Source organism: Betta splendens, chromosome 13 (assembly GCF_900634795.4).
Source record: "Betta splendens chromosome 13, fBetSpl5.4, whole genome shotgun sequence".
Classification (NCBI taxonomy): domain Eukaryota; kingdom Metazoa; phylum Chordata; class Actinopteri; order Anabantiformes; family Osphronemidae; genus Betta; species Betta splendens.
In genome coordinates this window covers 1,236,581-1,256,142 of record NC_040893.2, presented here as the reverse complement: position 1 = coordinate 1,256,142, position 19,562 = coordinate 1,236,581, and the positions used below count along the sequence as shown (strand labels likewise).

The 19,562-nt window shown below is 40.6% G+C and overlaps 1 protein-coding gene across 5 annotated transcripts; it reads right to left on the bottom strand.

Annotated features, from left to right (window-relative positions):
* Positions 1–3: 3 nt before the first annotated feature.
* On the bottom strand, positions 4–18,168 carry cuedc1b (CUE domain containing 1b). Of its 5 annotated transcripts, XM_029171219.3 has the most exons (14): positions 17,269–18,168; positions 12,131–12,683; positions 11,689–11,718; positions 11,065–11,192; positions 8,722–8,851; positions 7,679–7,934; positions 6,150–6,215; positions 5,985–6,065; positions 5,588–5,681; positions 5,276–5,334; positions 3,224–3,287; positions 2,814–2,834; positions 2,515–2,538; positions 4–2,382 (listed from the first exon to the last, which is right to left on the bottom strand). In XM_029171219.3, coding segments are annotated over exons 2-12 (1,218 nt in total). In that variant the 5' UTR covers positions 12,440–12,683; positions 17,269–18,168; the 3' UTR covers positions 4–2,382; positions 2,515–2,538; positions 2,814–2,833. The 5 variants fall into 5 exon arrangements, with proteins under 5 accessions (XP_029027052.1, XP_029027051.1, XP_029027050.1 ...); XM_029171218.3 differs by having other exon boundaries at positions 4–2,538; XM_029171217.3 differs by having other exon boundaries at positions 4–2,834; positions 17,269–18,167.
* Between the last annotated feature and the right edge of the window lie 1,394 nt (positions 18,169–19,562).

Sequence of the window (19,562 nt, the reverse complement as noted above, 5' to 3'; positions counted from 1 at the left end):
ACATAAGTGCTGGGAAAGAATTTAATTTAGTGGTTAAACAAAGTGGTACAAACGGGAGCCATAAAGCAGATTTCAGATTTCACAGTGAAACAAAGACAAAGCACACAATCAGAAAATATTTTAGGGACTTTTTCTCAAAAGGAAACAGTATGGAAAAAAAAGACTCATTACTGTCCGAACCAACTGAAAGTACCACAGGATCTTAGCTGTCATTCTCAACCACCTTTTGAGGCGTTTCCCATTTAGACTTTTGGACTTCCAGCCTGTACCCGGCACAGATGTTCCTGTACACTATGCCGGCTACTTGGTTATGGCATTCCATGTATGCCCCGCCTGCTAGCATCTTGCATGCCGCTGTTATGTGCTGGATTGTTTCATGGGCATTTTTGCACAGCCTGTACCTGGGGTCCTGCCTGGTGTGGTAGATCCCAGCCTCTATTGATCTGGTACTCTCCTGTGCTGCTAGGATTAGTGCTTCCATACGGTCTTTCAGTCCAGCCACTTTGGATTTGTCGATATCAGCCACTTCTTCTATCTGCTGGTGGTACATACCGTGTAGGGGTTTGTCCTTTCATGAGGGTTCCTCTTCTTTCCCCTCCTCCTCTGGTTTCTACTCCCTGAGGTATTCACTGAGCACATCATCTGTTGGGGCCATTTTCCCTTTTGTATTCATGGAGCTTAGTTGTTTGATTCTGGATAGTGTCACTAATCCTCTGCCTCCTTCCTTACGCTTAGCGTACGATCTCTGTAGCCAGATCTGGCTGAGGGATTCAGGCCTATGCAGAACAGCAGACAGAGCATCTTCTTGGTATATGCTGCACTTGATGTTGACTTGGGCAATCGACTTGAAGTTTGCCTCTAGGGTTGCCCCCCCCCCCACAGAGTTCTGTATGAAGGTTCTTAGAGTCCTGTTGATCCTGTATAGTTCAAAGAATCCCATGATAAATTGAGTCATAGGTTTTCTTGTAGTCAATCCAGGCCATGCACAGGTTGGCATGTGTGGTTTTACAGTCTCGGGTGACTGCTTTATTTACCATATATTTTTTTTTTTATATTAGGCGATTAGCTTCTTCAGCCAGTAGCCCAGTATGTCAGGGCCTAGAGTAATGTTTTAAATTGTTGTAAAGGTTTTACTTAGGTTAATAGAACATTTCTGAAATGGCAAAATATTACTTACACAGTTATTGTCTTTACCATAACGTAACTTTGTATGACCATATTTTTTTTATTATTTGGCCTGTACTTCTCGTTGACAACTATATCCATCAAGGCTGAACTGAACAAATTCACTCATACAGAGAAGATTTATCCATGCTGTTTCATTTCTCATGTACAGTACAATTCTAAAAACTACAGTCTAATAGGATTACCCTAATTTATATCTTTTAGTCAACCCATATAAGAAAGGAATTAAAATGCCCAAAAGTATTACATTACAAAGTATTGGGTCAAAGATAATCAGCACTATTAGGGAACTCCTTTCCGCTTAACCCGTCAGGGGTCGCCACAGCGATTGATTCGCATGATAGATTTGGCAAGTTCTTAGGCCAGATGCCCTTCCTGACGCAACCCCTCTGACGGGATTGAACCCACGACCTGGGCGACAGGAGCGCAACACACTCTGCCAGACACAGCATCACGGCCGCAAACGTATTCAGCACTATTAAAAATGTACATAATTATAATTTCAATTTATTTGCTCATTTTTTTTGTTTCAAGTTTAAACATATAAAGTAAAATAACCAGTTTTATGTCATAATATAAGTGAATCGTCGTATAAATAGAAATAAGTAGATGGGCTGAATATGAAAAAAATTGTCATAGGGAATACATGTTACAAATGATTTGTAAAATAGTGTGAACAGCATAACAGGCCAAATTTGATAGGACATGTCCAGATGCCTAAGAAACATTATTAAATAAGTTTCCATATGCGTTACACAATTGGTATAATGTTCCGATAGCATAACCTACCATTGTGTTTACCTACGACAGTTGTGTTAGTTGTACAGAAGAAAAACATTTTTCATCCTACCATACAAAACTTCACAAACAGCTTCAAAACCTGAATTATTTGAATGCACACACATACCTTCTAAAAGGAAAGCTTCTTAACTCAAAACACAAATAAAAGTATGGAATAGTCTATATAAAGATTATATGAATATTTCTCCATCACACCTTTGCTGTATATGCATGAAAAGTATAAAGATTTCCACACCACAATCAGAAATACGCAATATTTCTAGGTAAAAAAAATACTGACAGGAAACAGTCCTTTCTACTCCGTAGTATGTAACACAGTGGGGTAGGAGTTGTCCTATCCCCCTTTGCCCATGGGTCATACCTTCGCAAAGTCACCCAGAGACGGTCCAGGCCAATCTAAAAACGGGGAAGGAAACATCAAATAATATTTCAATATAAAACACTGAAACCTGTTTGTGTTTCGACAAAGACCACTGCTTCCCCTTGGAAGATGGGTTAAATGGGGTTGTTACATATCCGAATACATACGTGAGCAAAGTTCTTGGTACCGCTCTACAAAATAAAAAAATAAAAAAACATATTTGTCATGAGAATAAATTAAAACTAACAAAAGTAATAAATCTAAATTTACTGAAAAATTAATTTAAGAAATTTTTAAAAAAATCAGACATTGTTTTAAAATTGTGGTTAAACATTATTTTAAAAAACAAACTAATGAAACAGGCCTGGACAAAAATGATGGTCCCTTTAACATATTTTGTTGCACAACCTTATACAGTATCTGCAAAGAAAAAACTTTTTTAAACATTCAGCGAGACCGATTCTACCTCTTGACAAGTTGGAGTACTCTACAAAGAAAAAAGTGTAAATTATCAGCCACAAAAGTAAAGATTTGTTGGTAACACAAGAAGCACACGTAAGTGGAATTACACCACCTGAAAGGCAGTGCCATTTATATTGATAATTTAAAAATCCCAAATATAGCTAGCTGGACATTAGTTATTATTAATAGCAGTCATTTGTAATATCTATTGTTTAAATTATCAAAAGTATTTACAAGGCACAGCTTATATACAAGTGTATGTACATGAGAGGATCACTTCAAAGCTGCTATTGTACAAAAAAAATCTAATTACATTTAAATTATTAGATTAAAGTTGTGTATCAAATACAAACCAACTTTACCAAGTTTTAAAGCATAGCTAACCTCCTTGGAAATTACTGAGGGGTATCTTACCATGACATGGGCTCACTGTGTTGCTTACATTCTTCGTGAGATATTGACTTTTTAGGTTCTTCCTCTAGACAAAAAAACAAGGACATTAACACAGTAATGTGCATCTGTAATAAACAAATTATGAAAAAAAATTAGTTTTTGACATCAAATAAGTTATTGACATCAGAAGGTACAACAACAACAACAACTTTTTAAATTCCAGGGGCCTCATGTACGAAGGGTACTTAAACACAAAACCCTGGCGCAAGTACAAATCTAAGCCAACTTTTAGATGCATCAACGTATGTAAAGTTTTTGCCTATGGTAAGTCTACAGTAGCTCCCTGGTTCGTGTAAGTACCTTTCTAAAGCTATTGGTCTGTTGGCAACACTAAGAGGTGAAACAGGGGAACGGTAATCACTGGCTGACTGTAACGATAAACGATGAATACAGACACACATCTGCAATTAGATGAGAGGATATAAAAATATGAGCAAAACGGTGTCTGAATGTATCCATTAGAGGCGTCTGTTGTTAGCGCTTGACGCAGCAAGAACCATGCAGCCATCCACATCCAGCTGCTGACCATAGGGTTTCAGCCACAGGGGCATCCGTAGGGAGCTGCAGACCGGTTGGGTATATGCCAATAGACCCTGAGTCGACCCATGCCAGCTCTCTTGGATGCAATCATCTGTATTTCAGCAAGGCATCAGGTTCCTATATAATGCCGTTGATTAGGGCAACATTAAAGCAGAATTTGCAGCGATGTGATAGGACCCATTGACTGGACACATCACTATAAAAGCAGTATCACAGGATGAAATGACATGTCAACAGAAAACAATTTGTGATGCCCAAGTGCAGCTACAGTCAGCAACATTGTGTCGAGATGCCTATTTCGACGCATGATCCATTTAAAACGAATGGTTGGGATCAGATTTGAAGCTGGTGATGCAAGAGCATCTTGAGGCAATTTTGTTTGTTGTAATTTTAATCTCTCTTGACAGAGGCAGGACTCACTGTCAACATTCCTCTCTTCTTTATAGTAGCAATGTGAAAAAAGTTTGGAACAAGAATCATGAAACAGTCGCAGTCTTACACGCCTCTCTGCATGTTCTCTACAGCCACCACCACCTTAGTCTTAGTTATCACAAAGAGACTGTGTCTGCTCCCTGACCACCTAAACTATACAAATCACTAACAAAGCAAAGAGGAGTGACTTACCAGAATTTAATAAACATCAAAACAGTTCCTCAACAAAGTAACAGTGAAATCATAAAGTGTGGTTTATTAAATATCAAATCTCTCTCATCTAAATCCTTGTTAATAAGTGTATATTATATAGATCTATATATAGATGTATAAGTGACCATCACATAGATCTGTTCTGTCTCACTGAAACCTGGCTGCAGCAGGATGAATATGTTACTTTAAATGAGTCGACTCCAAAGAGTCACATCAACTATCATGTTCCAAGAAGTACAGGTAGAGTAGTAGTAGTAGAGGTGGAGGAGTAGCAGCAGTTTATAAATCAGATTTATTAATTACTCCTAAACCTAAACATAGTTATAACTCATTTGAGAGTCTCACTCTGAGCCTTTCTCACCCAGACTCTAAAACTCAGAAACCAGTTGTGTTTTGTATTGTTTACCGTCCTCCTGCTCCATATTCAGAGTTCTTAACTGAATTCTCTGAATTCTTATCTGACTTAGTTCTTAGCACAGATAAAGTCATTGTAGTGGGAGACTTTAACATTCATGTAGATGTTGACAGCAACTGTCTCAGCACTGCTTTTAACTCCTTAATAGACACTATTGGTTTTACACAGCAGGTAAATGAACCCACTCATTGTTTTAACCACACCCTCGATCTTGTCCTGACATATGGGGTTGAAATTGATAATTTAATAGTTCTTCCCCAAAACCCTCTGTTATCTCACCATTTCTTATTAACTTTTGAATTTACCATAATTGCAAAATATTTTGACCCTAAAGCTAAAATTATAGCTTTTCTTTTCTCCACCAGGTGTTGCAGCAGTGAATGATTTGCATGGTTGTGTGTGAATTGTCTTACCACAAATGTTTCCCTCCACATCATCCAGAAGATTGGCTGTTGAGTTGGCTATTCCAAATCTGGAACCAGACTTAGTTAAGAAAACAACACATACAGAACAAATCACAGTTATGGCAGATGATTTATGCGAGTTGTGACATCAAATGTCGAGCTGCAGTTATCACTTACAGTATTCTAGCAATTGAACTATTTAACAAGAACAACAAGTAATTTTACTTAATTATTAAGCAATAACTAAATAAATTAAATTTTAACTTTCTTTAAGTGTACTGTAAGTCACCTTACATTTAAAAAGGAACAACTAAAGGATATGAATGATGCTTCAGGAACGTTTTTCTTTTCGACTTTTTCCTCTTTGTCCTTTCTGAGAAAGTTCTGGCAATTTCAAACAATTTTCTTCTTGTTGCTGAAGGTGAAAAAATCAAATTATTACTTACACAATATAATGGCGAATTAGTTAAAAGTTCAGAGGGAAGCTAAATAAATAGTTATGTTCCTTGCTTTTGTACAACCAAATACTTAATGTCAGAAAAGAATATTTATAGCGGTCAAGCTTCATTGTTTAGATATTGCAAAGCACATGTACTTGTTACTGCACTAGTAATATTATCGATTGATTGCTCTACATTAAAAATTGTATTTGTCTAAAATATTTTTTTTACCACCCTGCCTGAAAGTTTATTTCCACTAGTCCAAAACTGCGACTTACATTTTCCCATGTGTTTGAGCTTGTCTCTAAACATAGCATCATCTGAGAGGTCATCAACTGAAGCTGAAGACAACTGTTCTCCTGAACACAGATAGCACATAGTTGACACTATACCACAGCAACTGCACACCCATTTCAGTGTGTGAAGACTTGAGTCATATTTACCTGTGGAATTTTCCATGCCAGATGAATGACTTGACTTTGATTTCTGTAATTCATACTTCAAGCGATCTAAAAAAAAAAAAAAAAAACAGTAAAAAAATGTTATGACCAATAATATAACTTATGAGCGCTGATACACATTGAGAATAAGGTACACTAGAAAAGGGTATTTGTTGTTTAATAGCAACACATTTGAGAAGATATTTCCAATGCTGACAAAAACAAAACGAACATAAAATCTATGAACTGGTAATTCACACCCTGGACCATAAGAAGAAAACGGCAGCTTCAGTCCCGCAACCATCCTATAGCCCTACAAATGGTCCCTGAACTCATGCTGGGATTAGAACCATCTTTACATGTTTGAAAAATTCTGAAATCTTGGCTCACCTGGACCATTAATTGACACTTGTCGGACCCAGCCTGATCGGAAATGTAGAATTTGATATGATATTTTATACTTTTCAGTGACATTTTCACTCAGTCTAATGTGTAATGTCTTGACATTGTGAAAACAAATCGGTCAGACAGCATGTTTTTTTATATTTTCTGTTGATCAAATTAGCACTGCAATTATCAAGCGAGGAATTAATACCGGAAATGTATCGATAATAATTTGCCGTTACAGATTTGTTGCGCTGCTCATTTTACGGCGCAACGCGACGGCAAAGTAACGCAGCCGCTGTCGAAATGCCGAAAAAAACAAACCAAGTGGCAGCACGAGAAAGGCTGCGCCCTAATTTCTTCAGTTCAGCTGGTGGTTTTTGAACACTACAGCGGCACAGGAGAAGCTAACAATGAAACACTGGTGTCCCGGATGTAGCAGCGGCAACAAACGCGGTTTATCATCGCGTAAAGACTCTTCATTACGGGCCGCTGTGTTACTTAATGTGTTCTGCAGCGAGCGCTGCTGGCTGCGCGTCATCTCGTTCACTACATAGTGATGAACTGCGCCACCACAGAACAGCGCATCGCTGGATTGTGGGTTTCGTTTGAGAAGAGTCAAAATGTAAATTTAGTTTTAAAAAAAACAAAAAACAAAAAAAAAAAAAAAACACCGAAGGGATTTCTAAGAAGCAAAAATAATCGAAAATCAAAATAATTGTTAGTTGCAGCCCAAGATCAGATAAAGAATTATTTTCAAATAATGTGCTCAATCATAACTGCAGCTAGTGTGATGACATCTGTATGTACGTAGGTATGGTATTATTTATTGTTACGTACTGTATATTATGGTTAATCAGAATCCAGTACGTCATAACCCACATTTACAAAAAACCTGTGAACATTAAGTTAAATCTAAAATGTGCAAAACTGCTAGATGCTTTCATAGTTCATCCACCTGTATCATTTGGAAAGTGTCATATTACACAGGAGGTTTCATGTCATGCTGATAAAACCAGGGTGTCGTGTTGCACCTCTATGCTTATCGACAGTATAAGAAGCCAGACATCTTAAAGAAGGGGGCAACCTCTCACCAACCGAGCATGGTTTCTGTATAAAAACAGCTACAGTATAAACACAGGCCATACCTCTCTCTAAGGCTATGAGGAAGTCGCGGTTTCGCTGTAACTCTTTCATAAACTCCTCATTCTGTAGGAACAAGGCGATGCGCTCATCTTCCAAATACTGTTTTAACTTCTTGTCTTGCTCTGTAGCTCCAGCTGTCAAACCAGAGCCTCTTCGCGTCTGTGCAGTTTCAGACCAAGATCCAGACTGAGCTGCCCACTGAGTTACTGAAGTAACTGAAGATGAAGATGAAGGCTGGGACAAACTACACGGAGAACTCTGATGAGGAAAAGAAAACATTGGTTTGGAATAGTTACAAAATGATTCCATGTGAATTATGAGACCATTTATATTAGGTATTTTCACATCAGGAGCCAGGCCTGTAAACTAGGAGACATGGAGGAGGCCGCGACAGCACTATCTGCTTCTTTGTACAATGTGCATGATTCAGCTCAATGAATCAGAAACAACCTCCATGAGAGTCGTACAAGGGCCACAACCACAAGTAGGGCCTGTGCTCATAATCCTGGTATTCTCTGGCCAAAGGGCCTGCATTGCGTCAGGCTGAGAGATTTGTGACAGACAAGACATAGCCTAGACATGCCAAAAAGTACATCCTGCTTCCTGAAACAAACTTCAGCTTGACCAGTTTGAGGACGTGCCAGTGACTGTCTGGGAAGGCATTTCATTGAAGGGCAGAGGTGCCCTGACTGCCATTAGGTACCAGGATGAGTTCCTCTGACGCATTGCAGGACCATACTTCCTTCTGCTAGGCCTTTGCGTATCCTTGAGGTCAATGTTTTATCCCATCCTCAATAGTATTTATTAATACTGATTATTTTTTCAAGATAAATCGCCATCTCTAAATCCCTCCTGCACCTACCAGACCTAAAAATCAGATTTAGATTTAAGTTTCTTGCCATATACAGTACACATATACTCAGGGCAGGTTGCCTGCTTATCAAAACATCCTACATTTCAAGCTTTACACCATAGCTGATGCAAATAGCACCTACAAAAAAATAAGCTAAAAATGCTTTTCAGTACATAACACCTGTACATTTACCTTTGTATTGTTCAACTGCTGTGGCAAAATTCGCAAAAACTCATCTGGGAGATTTCCAAGCAAAGGAGGGTTCCAGTTTCGGTAGCTTCTTACCAGTTGGTGATCTGAAGGTGTCTGGGCATCAGATATACTGGAGCCGATGGAGAAACAAGCCACATTAGAAAGTCATAAAGAATTAGCACAGACAGTCATAATTAGTGACAGATGTCTGTGCATTTTCTTTACATACACACTTGAAATTGATAATTTAAATAATTTCTACACCGGTTATCTGACCTTTTTAATTAACATTTTAACTCACTATACACTACAGTATATCAAACCTTAAAGCAGTTAGAAACAAATTCAACCAGTAGATGTTTCTGATAATTATTCTGATTCTGTTGCTAGATTTCAGGTTTGATTTAATCATCTTTTTCTTAATTCCCATGTAACTGCACAGACAACACTCTTTTTCATTTTACTCATGGACAGGTAGATTATTCTGTTGATAATACTGCAGCTTCACTGCACAATGTTAGACACTGTTGACCCCCTAAAAAAGAAGTCAGCGAATGGTTAGCTCTGTGGAATAATCTCACATCCTAAAGAGGACTAGAAAGGACTAGTCATAAAATGGAAATAAGGTGAATAAGTCTTGCCTAGCATGAAAAAAAAAACAAAAACTGTTTAGTAATATAAAACAGCATGTTTCTGAAGCTGCACCTAATACCAATTATCAAAGGAAAATAAAACCCCCAGATTTCTGTTGCACCTCTATGCTTATCGACAGTATACCTTAAGAAGCCAGACATCTTAAAGAATGGTCTCTTGGTCAGCACTGTCAGGCTGACCAAGAGTCATCGCTGTGCTGTGTGATTACTATCACTTTAAATACCTGCACAATATTTCTTTACATATTTAATCGTAATGTTTGGCAAAAATATTTATACCAGACTCCAAGATAAATGGCACGAATCAATGTGCAGATTTAATGGTTTTAGATTTGTTGATGACACCTCAGCCATATTTTGGTAAAAACACAGATCAAACTGAGTTAACTTCAGAAATTAACTCATCCATATCATCTACTTGTCTTGTAGACTCAATCTCAATTAGTCTACTTATAGAAGCTTAACCTTTAATCAGCACATCCATATTAAATCAAGTGAATCTTAGCAAATATCAAATTTGCACTTTTATTTCTAAAATCCTTGAAAAGTAGATGTGACTATCTACGTAGGAAAATCTGTGTTTAGAGTCAGAAATTAGGTTACATCATAGCACAGAAAGAGCCCTGGATAGTTACTAATGATCTGGTTAGAGTCACATGTGATCTGTTTAGATTCATACATAGGTATGTATACATATACAGTATCTAACAGAAGTTAATACACCCCTCACATTTTTGTAAATATTCTATTATATCTCGTCATGTGACAACACTGGAGAAATGCCGCTTTGCTACAATACAATGACTTTACAAGTTTTAAGGCAATAATCATTTGCTGTTTTCATAAAGTAACACAACACACAACAAATTACATCTAAACTGCTGGCCACAATTGGGAATACACTCCTAAACAAAAATGTCTAAATTGGGCCCAAAGTGTCAATATTAAAAACATGCCTCTTAGGAATGGAGAGGCACTACTCTTAGGAACCAGAGCCTCACAAGCTGCCACTGGAGTCCTCTTTCACTCGTCCATGACAACATCATGGGGCTGTTGCACGTTAGACACCTTGTGCCAAGTCACCTTTCATTTGAGGATGAGCCAAAGATGCTCACTGGGGTTTAGATCTGGGGACACACTTGGCCAGTCCCTCACCTTTACCCTCTGGTCGTCTTGGATGCATGTTTGGGCTTATGTTGCAGGCCTGCTAGAGTAGAACTTGTCCTGTTAACCCATGGTGGTATGGTGTTGGTCATTGTATTGCAGCTTAGTTTGAGGGTCCTTGTAATATTCTTATAGCCTACACCATCTTAATGCAGAGCATCAATTCGTTTTTCCCCAGATAGTAAGGAGTTTTTTTCCTCCATGGGGTGCCATGTTGAACTTCCAGTGAGAGTGAGAGCAATAACACCAAATTGAACACCTGTTCTCTAGTCACGCCTGAGAGGAAATAGGTAAATGTTAAATAGTAACTGTACAGCTTGTACAGTCACCTTTTAACATTGTAACACATCTAAAAATGTCTAAGCCATGAAATACCTAAGTAAGTAAGTAAGTACACCCCTAAGTGGAAATGTCTATATTGGGTCAAACCTTAAGTGGTCACACCCATTTACAGATCAAACCCTTAAGCCATAAAAGAAAAATCTGAGCTAGGAAAATGCTTTTCTCCAAAATCACTCTTGCTTACCTTGGTGTAGGAGTTGGTAGGGATTTTGGTTCTTTCCTGTCAAAAACTTGCAAATGACATGTTGGTGGAGAGTAGACTGGAGGTGGTTCCTCATCTGAACTGTCAGGTTCAAGTGTTCGCTCTAGTATCTACAAAGAAGTGACAACCTTTGTTTTATTTCTTTTAATCTGTAACTTTGTGGTAAATGGTCTTGAACTTGTACACTAACGCTGCATTCACATTCACATAATATTTATTTCTTGAAGAAAACAGATAAACCAGCAGCAGGAGAAAGGTTGCAACCTGTTTTGTGCTGCCTGCTAAGTGTGTGGCTTGTAAATACTACAGCAATATACAAGCACGTAAAAAGAAAACAGTGCAACGGATGGAGCAGCGGTGACAAACAATGTGTATACATCCTGTGAAGATGCTTTATTAAGTGCTGCTGTGTAAAAAATTAGCAAATAATAGCAGCATTAACATAGGAGGACATGTTTTTAGTGGTTGTCGCCGTTGCCCCAGAGCCAGAAGGAGCCCGGGGCTCTCTGTTTAAATGTTCCAGATTAGTCAACGAATAAATCGATTATCAAAATTATTGTTAGTTGCAGCCCTAAGTGGTATATTTAGCCAATCACAGTCACCTACTAGAGAAGACAGAAGCAGCAAAGATGGAGCCTGAGGACAACAAATGGAAAAAATGCCCTTATAGTCCAACAATACATATTAAGTTTTGTTTAAAATGCGAATTGATTCCTATAAATAATACTAAATAATGTTAGTAAAAATCATAATTATGGCATACTGGAAAATGATTTAACATACTGTAAGCCACGATGATAATTAACTGAATAATGCAAGAGTGATGAAGGCCACTTTATACTTTTAAATGTTCAGCTACGTCTTTTGAACTACAAATTGGGTATAAACAAAGACTTTAGTCTTCACAAAAGGTCCTCATCTAGTGAAGAAAACTTGAACTTGAATAAAATCTTAGTCCAACTTCTAATTACTGGTACACCGGTACAGACTATTTTTTATAATACTGTTAAAGACAGTCCGTAGGGTCAAAGTTACATAGCATTCTTACCTCTGGAGGGATGCTGTCATCTGAGTCTGTGCTTTCATCTGAGCCCTGTCCATCAATGCTCATCTGGAGCAGCTGGTCGATTGTAGTGTCCACTGCTCCATTATTAGAGCGCAGTACACACTCGATCACCTCATAGTCCATAGAAGGAAACATAGTTGTGAAGTCCTCCATGGCCTGGTTAAACTCCAGGCGTTTGACCTGCCGGTTAGGCCTGCCATTGTTGAGCTGCCCATGCCCACCGTTTCCCCCACCACCATCTCCACTGTTTTTAGACCCTCCATTGCTGCTACGTCTGAATAAGCTAGTCATTGTCAAGACCTGCCAACCTACCAATAGGATGGCTCAACTATTCTATCACTTTGGCCAGTTAGGTCTTAGTCATTCTATCACAAACACTGTTTGAGTTTCTATTTCCTGATGATTTCCTTACAATTCAGCTGCACTGAGCATGCCCGATTACGTGGCACACCACATGATGTAGTTTCCAAACATCTAACCTAGGACCAGGTAGAGATTAGTCTAGAAACATACAGGGTTGCATCACAATCATCACCTGTAGAAAAAAAAAAAGAAAAAGTAAAATTCACTAGTATGCACAGCCCTGCTCACATCTGACTCTGCATCGGTGGACAATACTGGAGTGAAGCCTGAAGTCCAATGAAGCCAGCATGGCATCAGCTCCGGCTGCCTCATGTTAGAAGGTGGACAGGCTGAGGTTCCGCTTCAAGCGGCTGTTCTGCAGGCGTCGTAAACGCCACTGTGAATTAAGTAGGCTTGAATGGAATGTTTCTGTGGCACCGCTGGAGAATTAGTTAGCTAACTTTACTAGCTAGCTGTTGTTTGCAAGTTACTTGCAAGCTATAAACGAAGGTTTCCAGGTCAGATGTGGGCGGGGTTTACACGCACTCTGAGGCGTTTGAGTCAGTGTCACTGATCTGAGATCAGCATTACGAGCGCTGTTTGAGCATAGAGGTGGAGTCTACTTGCACATGGGTCCGTGCATGAAGTGCAATTGATTATTCATGTGTAAAATGAAAATTGAATAACGTCTTTTTATGCTGTGTTTCGTTTCCGTAAGTCGGTAAAACACATTTGCGATATACTGATTTACTCATTCTTCTTTTCTCCACTTTCGAAACGAAATACGAAAAAGGGAAACCGGGGGCGGGGCCAGTCACCGGACTTTCACAAAAAAACGCCCAAGAGCTTTTGAAGCACAACATCGGCAAATATTTGTAACTCTTAAAGGATTGCGGTCGTGTTTTGACACACAATGAGACCCACATTGTTAACATTAATCAACGTAACAATTATGTATTTAAATCATTTATTTAACCAAGCTATTTAACCAAGTGCTGACAACTGTCGATTACGTTACGACTCATGGCGTTTGCTAAAGGAATGACAGGTCAGTCAGCTCGCCACCGTCGGGTCACTTACAGAATCACCTGCCAACAAAGCTAAGTTTTCTGTGCATCCTGCTTCATTAGACTGCAGTGACATCACGACCTTGTCGACACCTGATGAGGAAGAATTTAGCGCATCTGCGGTGTTCCGGTGATTTTCAGTTTATAATGAGACTGAAATCGCGTCCTCCTGTTTGGCCGGTTGATGCTCTTATGCCCAGGAAGACGCTCTAATGTTGTGCTGATCTTTGCAAGTATTCTAAACAGTGATTTATTACAGTTTATTGTGGCTGTTTAGACATGCTCCATCATTGGACTTGTGTCAATGATGACTGTCTCTCTGCCTCATATAGGTCATAGGACTGCATTACAAGAGGTGTTCCAGGATGCACTGTTGTTTCTGATTCATCTGTCATCCTGATCTGAGGAAAACAGTCTGTAGCTCTTTTAGCAACTTGTTTTCAAATAATTAAGCCATTGTTTTTTATGTTTCTATGCTGATAGATAATATTACATTTTACATGTTCTATAAAGTTCAGCCTTGAAGATGTTGAAAATTTTGTGAGTTGGCAGATTTAAACTTGGTAAATAAACATTGGTTAAAAAACATATGGGCAGTTCTGACTACAAATGTTTTGTAAAAAAAAAAAGACTGCTTTACTTGTCAGGCTTTTGCAGATATCGGACCCACATGCACAGCACGGACAGGTTGGTGGTTTAAAAGGTGACAGTCTTTATTACGTAACTTAAGGCAAGGCAAGCAGAGTTATACACAGGTGCTCTCAGACGTGAGCACCAAAGGAGCAGGCAGAATCAAAATCAGGGGACAGGCAAGGTTTTGTTATCAGGTGAACATGGCAGCGGTACAGGTAAGGATCAGGCTCTAATCTTGCTCAAACGGTCAGGTACGTTACAAGTCTTTCCACTGCAAAAGTACAGGCAAGGAGCAGGCAGGAATCCGAAGTCAAGGTACTTGACTGGTGCTTGATTTCGAGATAACTGTCAGGTGTGCATGATTAACTGGGAATGACATGGAAAGTGAGGTAAGGTGACTGCACCAAACAAAGTGAGTGAGATATTAAAGTGTCTGGTGCAATTGCTCTAGATGTAGCGTGTGTGTGGCAGTGTGGTAGAAGTGTACACCATGTTATAATTGTTCATTATAAAATCTGACAGAAGCAGGAAGGAAAGACCTGCAGAATCTCTCCTTCCCACAGCGAGGGTGCATCAGTCTGTCACTGAATCTGCTCTCCAGGGCAGACGGTGTGTCCTGCAGTGGGTGAGACTCGTGGTCCAGCATGGATGTGAATTTTGCCAGAACTCTTCTGTTTCCCACCTCCCTCACTGACTCCAGAGTGCAGCCCAGGACACAGCTGGACTTCTTAATGACCTTATCCAGCTTCTTCCTCTCCCTCTCTGTGATGCTGCTGTTCTAGCAGACTACACTGTACAGGATGGCTGATCACACCACAGAGTCATAGAAGGTCCTCAGGAGTGTTCCCTTTCACTCAAAACGACCTCAGCCTCCGTAGGTAGAGTCTGCTCTAACACTTCCTGTACAGTGCGTCTGTGCTGTTAGTCCAGTCTAGTTTGTTGTTAAGGTGAATAACCAGGTACTTATAACAGTCCACTGTCTGGATGTTCATTCCCTGAATGATCACTGGAAGAGGGGGTGTAGACTGACATCTGTGGAAGTCCACCCTGCATTGATTAGAAGGTGGTTCTGCCGACACCAGTCCACAAAGTTCTTTTTCAGTTCTCTGTACCTTGCGTTATCATCGTCAGTGATAGGTCCAACAATTGCAGAGTCGTCGGAGAACTTCTGCAGAACACAACTAGATGAGTTGTGTCCGAAGTCTGCAGTGTAGAGGGTGGTGAAGAAGCAGGGCCAGGACTGTCCCCTGGGGGGCTCCCATACTGCAGGTCAGAGTGTCCGATACGCAGTCCCAGACCTTCACAAACTGGGGACGGTTTGTGAGGTGGTCCAGTATCCACTCTGTCAGGTAACTGTCCACGCCAGCTGACTCCAATATGTCCCTTAAGAGAGCCGGCTGTATGGTATTAAAGGCACTGGAGAAGTCAAAGAACAGAATCCTCACAGTGCTGCTGGGCTTCTCAAAGTGGGCCATGGAACGATGGAGCAGGAAGATGATGGCGTCCTCTATTTCGATGCCAGGCTGGTAGGCAAACTGCAGCGGATCCATTGCTGAACTCACCATGCAGCGCAGTTGATGTAGAACCAGTCTCTCAGGTATGATGACTACTAAACCAATACCGAAGGTGGGTGGTGGAAAATAAAAAGACGCTCCGCAGGCACTCATCTGCTCTGTAGTGATGTAGTGATCGTGATATCGCTGCAGTCTAATGAAGCAGGATGCACAGAAAACTTAGCTTTGTTGGCAGGTGATTCTGTAAGTGACCCGACGGTGGCGAGCTGACTGACCTGTCATTCCTTTAGCAAACGCCATGAGTCGTAACGTAATCGACAGTTGTCAGCACGGAGACGGGCTAAATAAATAATTGTTACGTTGAATAATGTTAACAATGTGGGTCTCATTGTGTGTCAAAACACGACCGCAATCCTTCAAGAGCTACAAATATTTGCCGATGTTGCGCTTCAAATGCTCTTGGGCGTTTTATTGTGAAAGTCCGGCGACTGGCCCCGCCCTCGGTTTCCTTTTTTGTATTTCGTTTTGAAAGTGGAGAAAAGGAGAATGAGTAAATCAGTATATCGCAAATGTGTTTTACCGACTTACGGAAACAAAACACATCATAAAATGACGTTATTCAATATTCATTTTACACATGAATAATCAATTGCACTTCATGCACGGACCCACATGTCATGAATATTCAGTTTTACACTAAACATTTAACATTAGGATATACTATTTAGATATAAAATTACATTTAGATTTATATTTAACATTTATTTTAACATTTAATATTTATATTTACATTTAGTCTTTGTCACGTTTATCTAAATGGAAAATGTGTTGTGTCATTTAGTTAATGTGAGAAAACTAGTTATAGGTGCTCCTATTACATTGGGCACCCCATACTGCTTTGTACACAAGCTGTGCAGAGTTCAGAGATGAGAGAAGTTGCATTTGCAGCCAAGTGTCCTGAACACAATGAAAGCTGCCTGTAGCCAGCTGGCATACTGGAATAAATGTGTATATGTTCATTATTGTTTTTGTATTCCGATCGTAATGTTTCATTATAGTGAAATAAATCATTTCTAACGCTTAAAATGAGCATCATTCCAAAGATATGCCTTTCCAATGTGCATTCATTGCGGCTGCTTCTAAAATATTTGGTTTGTTTGTGTGCTATCTTGTATCACTGACATAAATGAGGGCAAGATATGACAACACCACCATCCACTCTTTCCAAATGTGAGCAGACCTTGGCATTAGCATTTCACAGCAAAAAGCGACTTATCGTGGAGCATTTGCGCTGTGTCTTTGGTTTTGCTAGTTCTATTTCTTGCAACTTCGCGTTAGTTACAGTTACACATATTGTTAGTTGAGACCAAACAGTCGACCTAGATTTGCTTTAGCGGGGATACACTCGCTTGTCGTTAAATTGCGCTATTTACAAGCACAGGTCGTTCATCTACAACGCCTCGGTCATTTTTCACCCAAACCAAGTGCTGTCGACTTCAACATAGACGCTAGTTGAAATGTATAGTGTAGGACATGTACGCTTATTGCTAAAAATGACCCTTACCGTGTTGGTACGACGAGACGCCGCAGACAAAATACCGCTGGTTTCAAACGAGTAAAAACCCTGTGATGTGAAAACACGCTGGACAAATCTACAGAACGGTAATCAGGAATCCAGCGGATCCAACCGGACAACACATACACTCAGTTCCAATAATGGAAGCCACAGGAAGCACTACTGAACTAAACGGTGGAGGATAGAAGTGAATCAAAGGATACAGTTCTTCTTTGTTGCTCAGGTTGCAGTCGTTGCTGGCCCACTGCTGCCCTCTGCAGGATGGCTGTCTACATTTGTTGGAGGCCGCTAAATGCATCACGGACGCTCCCCAACAGTTCATTGCAGGTTTTGAGTTCTTTCATGTCAAAATACCAGTTTTCAGCACAATGAATCAAGGCAAACATGTCGGCGGCGCAAGGCTACGGACCTGCATGCACGACTCTGAGTCGGAGATCAGTTAAAGGGTTTTAATCGGCAGGCAGAGGCAGGTTAGACTGACCGGTCAGGTTCAAAAAGGTACAGGTTGTCAGGAATCAGGGTGAAGGACCCAAATGCACAGCACAATACGCAGATAAGGTTGTGGTGATTTAATACAGGCAACGGTACAGACAGGGGATCAGGCAAAGGCACTCAGATTCCAGGCGAGGGAGGTTCAATTAAAAAAGCACGGTCCTAGACAGTACAGACAGGAAACAGGCAAGGCAAGGTCCAAAAGACGATCAGAACTGGTACATAGCAGGACTTACTTGAACTAAATAGTGGAATGTAGCCACCCAAACACGAGCTGAGAACTGAGGCTAAAATACCGGGTTGATTACAGATTGGCTGCAGCTGATGGGTCATGTGGCAGAATCAGTAAAACTAGAACTAAGGCAGACGAGGACAAAACAGGAAGTGGCAAAATAAAGCAGGAAATATTAAAATAAGACAGGAAATGGAAAAAAAGGCCAGAGTCATAACACAGGTAATGAGCAGGCAGTAGCGACGGTGAAAAAGGTGCAGGCAAAAATCATGGTCAGAAACAGGAACTAGGTCAAGGCTCAGTCTAGACAATACTGGGGTTAATGCTGGAATACTGACAATATTGAACAGACAATCTGGCAACTGGTCACTGTGAATGCTGACGCTTAAATACCAAGTAAATGGTTAATAGGAAACAGCTGATGAATACTGGACCAGAAGTAAAGGCAGAGGCAAACTGGTAGGCTGACTGACTGACCAACCCCTGTTCCAGATGGCCCAGGCTGGTCTAGATGGGCTGGAATCAAAAACGTCCCTTGCTGATGTTGGGGGACCTCATCTGTATAATCTGTTATTAACAGAATTATTATTAAGGTTCCACATGCTCAAACAAAGGAGGCACTGCAGCCTGCATGTAATGTCTTCATCCTGATAGTAGTGAGTGAGAACAAAGATTTCAAATCTCAGCGCCAAAACCAGGCGCCAGGCTGGGGACCCATACCTGGCAACCCGCTGTCACGATCTGGGTTTTGTTTCTTGTTGTTTCCTCGTCTTATTTTGGTTCCAGGTTCCATTTCCGGTTTTATTGTGGTAGCACTCCCGGTTTCTGTTTCTGCTTTACTTCCTGTTATCAGTTCTGTTCTCCCTAGCTCATTACCCACACCTGTCTGTAATCAGTTAATCACTCACCTGTGTATTTAGTCAGCTCCTGTGTCCTTAGTTCCCTGCCAGATCGTCGTTCGTGTTTCTTGTTCCTCGTGGTTTGTTCTGGTTTTGCCTTGTGTATCCTGCCTGACCCTGGACTAACTACTGACTGTGAGTTTTGCTTTATCCCTGCCTGTACTTTCGCTGAGCCTACTTGTGTACCGAACCCTGCCTGGACATTGTATCAGAGATTGCCTGCTCCCTTGTTTTCTGCTTACTGAACTCTTCCGTGTATGACCTGGACTGCCCGACCCTGCCTTGAGAAATAAACCTGCGTTTAATATTCATCTTGCCTCGGTGCTGTGCATGTGGGTCCTTTATCTGCCGTTCCGTGACACCCGCTGAGACGTCAGGACTCCCCGCTGATACAAACGACAAATGGTGGAGGAACTTGGACTTCAGCCATCTTGATTGGACCAGACAATAGGACGGGCGTGACCAAAAACATGGTTATAAAAAGCTGCCGTGACCAAAGACTCGCCACTTGTTCCCTCTGTCCCTTGTACTGTCCCCTTTTTCTCTCTGCGAGGGACCTTATCACCAGGATCGAGCAACCCTTGCTCTCCTCGTCGTCTCCGTCCACCTGGAGCTCCCTCTGCACCGGCACGCCTGGAGCCTCCACCGCAGCCAGCAGC